The sequence below is a fragment of the Triticum dicoccoides genome, chromosome 5B, assembly GCF_002162155.2.
Source record: "Triticum dicoccoides isolate Atlit2015 ecotype Zavitan chromosome 5B, WEW_v2.0, whole genome shotgun sequence".
Classification (NCBI taxonomy): Eukaryota; Viridiplantae; Streptophyta; class Magnoliopsida; order Poales; family Poaceae; genus Triticum; species Triticum dicoccoides.
The window spans coordinates 498,048,450-498,059,806 of NC_041389.1; the positions used below are offsets into that span (position 1 = coordinate 498,048,450).

At 45.2% G+C, this 11,357-nt stretch overlaps 2 protein-coding genes and 1 non-coding gene across 3 annotated transcripts; 2 read left to right on the forward strand and 1 right to left on the reverse strand.

Moving 5' to 3' along the window:
* The first annotated feature begins 470 nt into the window (after positions 1–470).
* On the forward strand, positions 471–2,952 carry LOC119309854 (ATPase family AAA domain-containing protein At1g05910-like). Its single transcript, XM_037585756.1, has 4 exons — positions 471–527; positions 1,842–1,907; positions 1,998–2,244; positions 2,337–2,952. The coding sequence occupies exons 1-4, from the start codon at positions 471–473 to the stop codon at positions 2,759–2,761; spliced, it is 795 nt and encodes a 264-aa protein (XP_037441653.1). The 3' UTR covers positions 2,762–2,952.
* A 3,227-nt stretch (positions 2,953–6,179) lies between these two features.
* TRNAP-UGG lies at positions 6,180–6,251 on the forward strand. Its single transcript has one exon. It is a non-coding gene; the product is annotated as a tRNA-Pro (tRNA).
* Positions 6,252–8,717: 2,466 nt separating this feature from the next.
* On the reverse strand, positions 8,718–10,724 carry LOC119305881 (flotillin-like protein 2). The gene is made up of 2 exons (XM_037582283.1): positions 9,589–10,724; positions 8,718–9,481 (listed from the first exon to the last, which is right to left on the reverse strand). Exons 1-2 carry the CDS (start codon positions 10,552–10,554, stop codon positions 8,969–8,971), a joined length of 1,479 nt encoding a protein of 492 aa, XP_037438180.1. The 5' UTR covers positions 10,555–10,724; the 3' UTR covers positions 8,718–8,968.
* Positions 10,725–11,357: the final 633 nt, after the last annotated feature.

Below are 11,357 nucleotides of genomic sequence, written 5' to 3' on the forward strand. Positions count from 1 at the left end.
ATATAACCGAACAAAAAAAGGGTTTTAAAAACACAAAAACACCGACGTGAATATTCAAAAAGCTAGATTTGCCACATAAGTAGCCAGAAAGAAAGCCTCTTAACACTTGAACTAACATATCTCATTAATTTTCTTTTTTGAATTGTTCATTGTTTGAAAAAATGTTGTTCATACTTAAAAAAATGTTCATGATTTTTTTTTAGAATTTTCAAAAAAAAATTCAAGTTGGTCGAAAAGTTGTTGAATTTTCAAACACCATTCTATTTAAAGTTTTATATAAAATTTCCAACAAATGTTGGAAAAAGTTGAAAAGGTTTACGAATTTTTACGTTGGTGTTACCTCTGCTCGGGATTTTTAGGCTAGAAAGCTTTTGTAAGCAGGTTGCTTTACCCTACGCCTGAATTTAATAACCAATTTGTTAGTCAATGCAAATTAATTGCAATTGTTAACCGAAAGCTCGATTGGGGCCATGGGCCATGCAGCCGATATATATAGCCATGCATGCGAGAATGCTGAGGAATGCCAGGCAATTTGGCAATTAATTTAGCGTTTGGATCTCAAGCAAGGCTTACTCTAGCCTCGCCCAGCTAGGATAGTTGTTTGGTGGAGTAGAAAAAAGCTAGCTTTGCCTAGCAAACTAGCCTACGTGAGCTAGAAAATCCTTGTCCGAACAGGAGAGCCGATTTGGCTCGCCTCCATCGGCAAGAATTGAACACAAGCATATTAAGCATGTAACTGCCGCTGTAATCATGGTTTAGTGGAGGCTAGGCAAATAAACCAAACAAGTGGCCTTGCTTGTATGAGCTATGCCTCGGGTGAGCTAGAATCCTATTGCCGGGCTGGGCATGTTTAGCTAGAGAACCAAACACATCCAATCGTGCTCACTAATTGGCAATCCTGTCGGTTGGTCCAATAAATTCGACGCAGTACTCCCTACGTCCCGTGAAAAGTACTCCATTTGTCCAATAAATTCGGAGTATACATCTAGCTTCAAAAATTGTCCATAAAAGAGTGTATTTCTATCTTTTCCCAATGCACTTTAAAGTAGAAAAAAATGCTTCTCTTTCATCACACGGTAATTAAGACTAATAGCAATCTACACACGGTCTTCTTAATTTCTACATGCATTTAGCTTATTGGGGGTTGAATAATTAAAGAGGAGAAAAATGGTGGCTTGCATCTTTTCAATGCATTTTTTACTCAAGTCTATAATTTGTCCTAAAAATTTTAGATGTAAACTCTTCACCGGACGGAGGGAGTAATTCTTAAGTTTCCAGCCTCTCTTATTTTCACAAAGTCGTGTCAGCTCAAGGGGTCAGCCTCTTAGTCTCATGTGCAGGAGGTCCACTGTTTGATTCCTAGTGCCGGATAATATAGATTTGTTTTATGAATTTTTACACCCCGCAAAACTTCCTACAGGCTTCAGTCGTGACCAACGGGCCGGCCCAATTGGCGTACACTGCATACATTTCAGCGGGCGAGCGACGTACTTTTGGAAAAAGACCATCCTACCCTTTCTTATGAAGGGGTACGAAGGAATCTAGACCGTTGATGTGTTTACAGGGGTTGTACCGAAGCAGAAGTAATCTTTATGACGATGGCAACTGATTTTTTTTTCCACCCATGGTACATATATTTTGGTCATACTTTCATGGCAAGTACGTTACAATTCAATACTGATCTTTCTGATTATGGTAACTGAGAAAATCACCTAACCTCTGTAACCACTGTAGCAATAGTTTGTTGTGATCTTTCTGAAGATGCCAAATAAAACAATCACCGAAGTTTTGAGAGCACTGTATCTGCAAGTTTGGTGCTAACTATTTTACTAATTTTGCAGACTTATAATGGCGACGATTACAATGGATCTAGGATCGTGAGCAGAGCATGTGAACTTCGAGATGTGGTATATTGTTTGTTCAATAGTTGTTGCTGTATTTGATTGTTGACTAGACCTCTGTGTTTGTTTGTGTGACTAATGCTTATCTTTGGTCAGGTGAAAGGTATGTTGTCACAGATGGACCCATCATTGGTATCCTTTTGTGATAAAATTGCTGCACAAGGGGGACCAATGCAGGCTATGGATGATGAGGATAGCTCCATTCTCCAAGCGCCGCTTGTTGTTCAGTTAGTTTCTGTTACTAGAACAAGTGCAAGGCTTCGTAATGTACAACCAGAAGTTGATCTGTCAAGAAGTTATGAGGTGCTAAAGCGGCACAAGAAAAGCACCAAAAACGAACATGGTAATCTTCTATTCTTGACCGACTGTTGGGTTTGCAATCTTGCATATCAAGTGTGGTACAAAATAAATATATTGCACTGACCTTTGTTTCAGGCACTGCTGCCAAAGAATCGACAGCAAGAGATGGAAAGTCTCCTGGTGATGTAGATCTGTCAAAGCCAACTTCCCCAGAGGAAGCTCCAAAAGGACCACATTCAAATGGCCCTTTGAAAGAAGCTGACAAAGCACCAGATGAAGCACCTCCAACACTACGTGGTTCTCCTCCCGGCCCAATGGAGACTGACAACGGCGAAGATTCTGCCATGCCTACCAGCGATGACATGCTTGAACAACTGGAAGGTGTGAAACAGCGCTTCATGGAGCTCACCGTGGGCTACGGGGTGCCGCAGCTCGAGAGGCTCTACTCGCGGATAATGAAAGGCGCGATAGAGTTGACAGGTAAAGAAACCAACAAGGATCATAGACGGTTAGTTGTTAGGCATTTGTTGGCATTTGTTGAGAACAGCGACAATTTTTAACTCTAGCAGGAATAAGAGGTTTTACTGGTTTTCCCTGTGTACATTCTGTTGTCTGTTGGAGCAACAACCCTGAGGAGCTGTCCATGCCTCCTGATGTAGTGATGTAACAACATTTTCTGAAATGCTCAGTGGCATTACAACAGTTTTGTGTAGCAAGTTCTGTTGCGGTCTTTGAGGATTTGAATTCTCAGTGCCGCCTTTCTTTGATCTATACCAGTCATTTATTTCTCTACATTTTTTTTATTATTCTGGTTTGCAGCCTCAACTTTGACTTCATCAAGGATGATCCATGCCCACGTTTACCTCTTGTTCCAAATTTTATATGCCTGTGTTTCGGTGTATTACTTCACCAAGGGAGGCGCTGATTATGCCTAGTAATCTAGTACTTTGAAGAAAGAAAAAACAGGTTGATATGGGGGCAGTTATAACATGTGAAATGGTCATAAATTGGGAACATGCACCTTTTGCCAGCAGAACCCTAGATTGATGCAAAGCAGCAGACACACGACCATACAATATCCACAATTAATGCTCACAAGATTTGAAATGAAACTGCGAAAAGTCCATTCTGCACCCGAGCTCATATGCACTCGCATGAACAGTAAAATCGAAAAAAATTCGAAAAAAATTCAAAAAATTCCAATTTTTTTTGAAAGAAACATTGACAAAAGTTCTAAGTGCCTGCAAAAATTCATCATGAAATCACATTCCTGTAAGGCGTGGCAAAAAAAACAAATTCAGTGCTTCAAAATGCGTTTGAAAGTAGCTTTTTCAAAGTACTATTTTTGTTTTTTTTGCCACGCCTTCTAGGAATGTGATTTCATGACGAATTTTTGCAGGCACTTAGAACTTTTGTCAATGTTTCTCTCAAAAAAAGTTTGGAATTTTTTGAATTTTTATCGATTTTTTTCGATTTTACTGTTCATGCGGGAGCATATGAGCTCGGGTGCAGATTAGCCGCGTCCAATGAAACTGTAACTCTCTCCATCCAAATATATAGGACCTAATATAGGAGAGGGGTGTTTTGGTGCCCGTGCTCACCTGCACCTGATATCCTAGGCGTACAATGCTGTATGGGGATTCGAGAATATGCCGGTGACAAGACAGGGTTCATGCAGTGGAAAAGCGAATACGGGGAGTATACAATAGGGAACAGTGGCGCGGTGGGGGCCTTTCCCGTAGTGCGGTAGCACTTTGCGAACGATGGGTGAATGGTATGACTCTGAGCCACCATGGCTCAGGAACGTTTGTTCCAATCTGAGCGTACGTCAGGTAACGGCGCAACAAAAAAATGCAAGTATTTGTGCTCTATGAGGGATGGCATAAATGGTTGTAGCCTCCGCGCGTGCAGCTTGTCCACCTGATTAATTGGAGATGCTTGGACCGGCGGCTGATAGGCATTAGGCACTGGCAGAGGAGCCTGCTAAGCAAGTTGGCCAGGTGCTGCTGCATACACATCTTGAGACTTGAAACTCCAAGAAAGGACACTCCTAGGACTAGGAGACCGAGACAAAGCCATGCACGAAGAACAGATAAGAACTGACCGGGGTAAGATAAAACGTGCTACTAGAAAGATTAGAGACATAGTTGATGCACATGTAGAATCTGTAACCGGGCTTCTGTCCATTGCAGGCAATGGAGATCACCGGATTATGGCTGCAGAATGGCCTTCGGATTAGGGGAAGAAGCTCCTGATTCCGGGCAGTGGGGGAAGAGACCTAGAAGCCGACATGGTCGGGGGTCGAAGCTGGCGGCGCAAAGGGGAGAAGAAAGGGATCGGTAAATGGCCTTGAGCGGTTTGTGTTTTTCTCTTTTAGATTTTTTTTTGAGACAACTCTTTTAGATAATTGAGCGGTTTGTGTGGATATGGACGAGGTGCTGGCTGGCCGTTAGGGCCTTCGTTGGACTTTGCCGGCTCGGTTTGGACCAGGATATTGAACGGGCCATCAGTAATTGGCCTGAGCCGTCACGAAAGAAACGGCACCTACCCGTCATAAACGCATGCATTAATTCCTATTACATCTCGCATACGATGGAGATACAGCGAGATATACACGAGAGGTCACCAATCCCAAGATGTGCGGACGTTGGAGATACCGACAGCATCTGAGACCAATATTTTAAATAGCGCGCTACAAAATATAGCGAGGCCCTTCTCTAAATGCTACACAAGTTATAGCGCGCTAATAGCGTGCTATATTTCAAAATAGCGTTTGCAAAAAAAAATCAAAATATCTAGAAATAAAGTATTTAAGCAACAAAATTTTTCATAGGAGCAAGCAATATATGCATCTGATAAAAGGAGTGAGAAAGCTAGTGGGAGAATCTGATAAAAGGAGTGAGAAAGCTAGTGGTCGTGGGTTGGTTTTGACCTGCTGGGTCTGTTGGGCTGTGCTTATTTCAGTTTTGCATGGTCTGCATGTTATAACGTTACAACGTTACAACGTTATAGCGTGTGTAGCGCGCTAATTACGCGATTAGCGTCGTAGCGTCTGATTTTGCCAAAATGTAACGTCTCCCTTCCAAATATGCTATAACCGCGTTATAACGGCGAAATAGCGTGCTATTTAAAATATTGTCTGAGACTGGGCTCAGAAACACATTTTCGCTAATATAGGTTTTTTGATGTTGTCTTTGACCATTGATAAGATTATAATAATATAAAAGATATGCGCACTTTGTAGAACCCAAGAAAATGGGGGCCTGGTGCGAAAAGAAAAATTAGGCCCTCGGTATAGGCATAGTCATCGGCAATTAGGAAAACAAAATTTTATTATATATATTGTTTGAACTTTGAAGAACCAAATCTTAATCTTGTAAATATACACGTACCTTGCCATTGGCTACTGCCCAGTCCTCGTGACACGCTTGAAATAGTTCAAAGACCTAAAGTGCACTTCACTCTTTGAAGAACTACATCTTACCAAAAAGTAATTCTTAAAACCCAGAAGCACTACATTATTTAGCGGAAATATGCCATCCTTCTAGCATTCCTTTTTTTTTTTCTGTGACGGCCTTCTAGCATTCCTTGATACAAACTCTTCAATAAATTCTTCAGAAGCAACCTTTTTCAAAATGTCACTTCATGCTTTCACTAGAAACTTATTTAGGAGCTCCTTTTCGAGGTCAAGTGATTCTTTAGCCAAAAGCTTATCATGTAAGGATGAAACAACCTTTGATTTATTTGGAAGAAGATCATGGGGCGGCTAGCAGCGACCCGTGTCGGTGTGGTAGTCTGGTTGATGAATGGACGACCAAGCGGTCTGGGCCTGGCCTCCAACTTCAATCGATCTACCTCGCGTGCTTGGCCTGAGAAATAAAACATCGTCCCAAGCAGTTGTAAGCTGCCCATGGTCAGTAGCAAAATTAGTGGAACGTTTACGTTTAAAAAGACAACTAATTGACAACATAATAACTTGGGCGTTTGGTCTAGTGGTATGATTCTCGCTTTGGGTGCGAGAGGTCGCGAGTTCGATTCTGGCAACGCCCCTTTTTGGTTATTATTTCTTTGTTTCGGTCATCGGTCAGTTTTTTTAAAGGGGAGGTCATCAATCAGATATACAAATCGAATGTATACAGTGCGTTCGCGAGCAAATCAACTGAGGCCTTCTCTCTCAAAAAAAAAAAAATAAAATAAATCAACTGAGGCCTGCAGTTGGACGACTATGTCCTGAACTCCTGATGCAATTTCTTCCCAGGGAGGAGGCAGCTTCTCCCGCCCCTGTCCTGCCTGTGGTTATGCTCATTCAGTTCTGAAACTTATGTCCCTACTAATTACGTGTAGCCTGAGTTTCACTCCTAGATTATTGTTAGGGACTGGCTAGGTGCCAGTCGTCTGAAATTCAAATTCGGGTCAGTCGAATCATTCTCTGCCCTTGATCTCTGATCTAACGGCCGCCAACCATCTTCTTCCTCCAACAGTTTTTCTGAAAAAATATATCACACAACCGCTTATCTTGTTCTTCCTCCCGACGCCTTCTTCCCCATTGCCCCCACAGACCACCGGCCGGACCGCCAGCCACCACTGCTTGCGGCCGGCGGCGCTCCCGTGTCAGCCTTACTGCCCTTCCCTCCCCTCAATCGCCACCCACCGTCCCCGACCGTCCCTCTAGCCCCGACTATGGCCGGTTTTTTTCCGACAAACCTGCACCACCCCCACGCCCCGAATAAGATAGATAATGGGGGTCACCTGTCTCCCTAAGATAGACCTGGAGGGCTTCTCCGACGAGCTCCTTCCTTTCGAAAATCGACTGATCCAAATTCTAAATTCAGGCGACTTACATATATGTATTGTGTTACTGTTAAGCACTCGAATTACAGAATCTATATACTGATCCTGATCAGTGCTCATCCGCAAAAAAAGAAGAGAAAGATCTTGATCAATGCTGCATGTCACTACATGCTTGTTATTATTTCTTTGTTTCGGTCATCGGTCAGTTTTTTTAAAGGGGAGGTCATCAATCAGATATACAAATCGAATGTATACAGTGCGTTCGCGAGCAAATCAACTGAGGCCTTCTCTCTCAAAAAAAAAAAAATAATAAATAAATCAACTGAGGCCTGCAGTTGGACGACTATGTCCTGAACTCCTGATGCAATTTCTTCCCAGGGAGGAGGCAGCTTCTCCCGCCCCTGTCCTGCCTGTGGTTATGCTCATTCAGTTCTGAAACTTATGTCCCTACTAATTACGTGTAGCCTGAGTTTCACTCCTAGATTATTGTTAGGGACTGGCTAGGTGCCAGTCGTCTGAAATTCAAATTCGGGTCAGTCGAATCATTCTCTGCCCTTGATCTCTGATCTAACGGCCGCCAACCATCTTCTTCCTCCAACAGTTTTTCTGAAAAAATATATCACACAACCGCTTATCTTGTTCTTCCTCCCGACGCCTTCTTCCCCATTGCCCCCACAGACCACCGGCCGGACCGCCAGCCACCACTGCTTGCGGCCGGCGGCGCTCCCGTGTCAGCCTTACTGCCCTTCCCTCCCCTCAATCGCCACCCACCGTCCCCGACCGTCCCTCTAGCCCCGACTATGGCCGGTTTTTTTCCGACAAACCTGCACCACCCCCACGCCCCGAATAAGATAGATAATGGGGGTCACCTGTCTCCCTAAGATAGACCTGGAGGGCTTCTCCGACGAGCTCCTTCCTTTCGAAAATCGACTGATCCAAATTCTAAATTCAGGCGACTTACATATATGTATTGTGTTACTGTTAAGCACTCGAATTACAGAATCTATATACTGATCCTGATCAGTGCTCATCCGCAAAAAAAGAAGAGAAAGATCTTGATCAATGCTGCATGTCACTACATGCTAATGGCCAAGAATCTTTTCCTTACTGGCGGCGATCAAATTTTTGTTTCATAGTATGTGTTTCGATTGTTGTGTTTCCCTTTCTCACTTCCTATTTCTCGAACTGGTGTTGTATTTTCGTTATGCTTGGTAATGAAAAGAGGGGTAGCTCGGATTAGAAGTTCTGTTATATTTGAAAGAAAGAAAATTCACTTTCTCCATCCCATATTAGTGACGCTCAAACGGTTGAGTGTCGGAGTATCATCCAAGTATAGGAAGTACTAATAAAGAGTAGCTAACACGACCTAAAAGGTAAACAAAACTGCTCCACACACAATACTTGTGCCTGATCTTTGCTCGACGTGTAAACCCAACGGCCGGTGCCCTTTTCAATCATACGCATGTTTGTCTGGATTTAATAATCATATGTGAATCGAGTGAATTTTGTCGTGCACATATAGCATGACCAAATGTAAAAGGATTATACGACACCATCACGCATTACTAATCCTATTATTGGACCCCCATCCATATCGCCTGAAGATAGCGTGAGCTACCCTCACTTATAGACTTTGAAGTTTGCTTTCCTATGTGAAATATTAAGTCTATTATAGACAACGTGAAAAATCTGTTCAATTCATGATTGGAAGAAGAAATGACAACGTGAGTTCAATCTTTTCACTTTATCTTTATTGCTAAATACCAACACGATCCAGACATGAAGCAGAAATAAACAAATGTATGTATCGAAAAAACGCCAAACATGAAGCAAAATTCAACAAATGTATGTACCCGAAAAACGCTATTCTGACATTAACACCTAGTGTGACGACGAGGAACCAAAACCTTCTAAGGAACGGCGTACGATGGAGCGTCGAGACGTACGCCACAAACGAGTGCGCACCAAACCGGTGATCAGTTGGCAGCACCGTCCTTGGGCAGCGTACACATCCACGCCGGCGGCAACATCCCTGTCTGCTCGTGCACCGTCGACACAAGCGGCGGGAGCATCTTGTACACCCCAGCAACCTGCTGCAGCGCGCTGCCGGCGGCAGCCTCTCCGCCTGCGTCACCACCATTACTCCAGATGCTGATCTTGGGCTGCATGCCGTTGACTGCTCCGGCATTGATGCGAGCCATCTCCGTGTACATGCCGCCGTCGATCATGAGGTAGTCCCTGAGAGCGTGGTAGTTGCCGCCGAGCGCCTGGAGCATGGACGCCACGTACTCTGTCTTGGCCTTTCCCACCAGAGCCACGGCCTCCGCCTCCTTCTGCTTGGCGTAGAGCTTGGCGTCCTCGGCCATCTTCTGCTCGAAGAACTTGGCGTCGGCCTGCGCCTTGCGCGCCTCCGCCGTCCTCATCTGCTCGAACAGCGCCGCCTCAGCTGCCTTCTGCCTGCTGTACAACAGCGCGTTTGAATCTTGAACCTACAAGCATGCATGCATGAGAATATATATATGTATGAGAGATCGGTCATCTATGAGAATATTTGAGCACATGTATGGTTGGAAGTATGGAACTATGGATAATGTACCTGTGTGTCGTACTGCACGGTGGCCTTGCTGAGCTGTTCGGCCTTGAGCTTCTCAGTCTGGCGCATGGCGTTCTTAATCTCGACCTCCATCTGGAGCTCGGCCTCGCGGATGGCGACGGCCTTGGCCGCCTCAACCTCGGCCACCTTGGCCTGCTTGTCCCACCCGGCCTTCTTCATGGCGAGCTCGGCCTTGGCCGCGGCGATGTCCGCCTCCCTTGCGTTCTCGAACACCTGCACCTCGGCCTTCACCTTGGCCTCCTCCTTGAGCCCCTGGCCCATCTGCCGCACCGACAGCACCTTGGTCTCGGCGTCCACCTTGGCGGCGTTCTGCCGGGTCAGCCCCTCCCTCTCCTTGGCGCCCACCTCGCCTTTCATCCGGGCCTCCGCCACGTCCACCTTGGCCTGGTTCGCGGCGTCCTGCTGCGTCTTTTGGCCGAGGTAGGAGAAGTACTCGTGCCCCGGCACGTCCACCAGCTGCTTCACGTTGGCGTTGTAGATGAAGAGCCCGAACTGCTTGAGCTCCAGCTGCACCATGTCGAAGACCTTCTCCTTGAAGGTCTTGGTCCCCTTGAAGATCTCCTCCATGGTGAGCTCGGCGGCGAGCACGCGGGTCTCGCCCTCGATGACCCCCTTGACGAGGTCATGGACGTGGCTGGTGTTGTGATTCAGCGGGGCGATGAGCTTGGCGTAGAGCAGGAGCTGCGCCTGGAGCTCCTCCTTGTCCGCCGCCTCGTCGCCGATTGCGCTGATCTTGGGGCCGATGGTGAAGACGGCGGGGAGGATGAAGGGCAGCTTCTCGGCGCTCATGGCGTGCACCTCGAACTCGTAGTTGACCGGCGAGATGCAGAACTTCTTGCATTGCTGCCCGACGAACACCCACGCCTTCTTCGCGAGCTTCACGTCGTCGATGCCCCAGCCGGTGATGGCCAGGTACTCCGACGCGTCGGCGACATGAAAACTCGCCATCTTCTCTCCCCTCGATCGGCGGATCTCTAGGCTCTAGCTAGCTAGCGATCGATCTATGACGAGAAGATAACCACGTTCCGAAAAAGAGCCAATCTGTGGCCCATATATATAGGAGTATAGCAGGCACGGGAAGGCTGTTGCCTTGTCGTCATGGATTCTACGGAACGGCAATCAACAACGTGCTGGCTATACAGTCAGTTGGACGCACGAATACAACCTTATCGCCGTAGCAGAAACAATCTGTCCCCGAGCGAGGCGCCTGACGGGTAGGAGTAATACGTTTATCAAGCTGAAAACCAGGAACCCAACGACTCGTACATGGGGCGGCTTCGTTGAAACGAGGGAACAAAAGCAGAGCGTTGAACCGGCAGAACATAACAATGCGCCTTTTTTTTAGGCAAACATAACAATGCGCCTGGTAGGGAGACCTCCTCCTATACGGCGCTTAACGCGCCTGTTCGCTACCGATTTTGCTAGGAAAATCGGCTGTTTTTTTTTTAAATTTCGGATGGTCCTTTTTATTCTATTGAAAAGAACTTTGGAATTTTTTTAAAGTCATTAATTTTAAAAAACAATCCTGAATTTGAAAACAACTTTGAGAATTTACATAATGTTTGCGAATATGAAAAAAAGTTCACACATTTGAAATAAAATGTTCACGGATTTGCAAAATATTTGCGGATTTGAGAAAGTGCTCATTCATTTGAAAAATTAAATGAATTTAAAAAAACACAAAAATGAAAAGGCTCGGGAATTTGAAGAAAGTTTAAAAACTTCATGAATTTGAGAAAAAAATACACAAT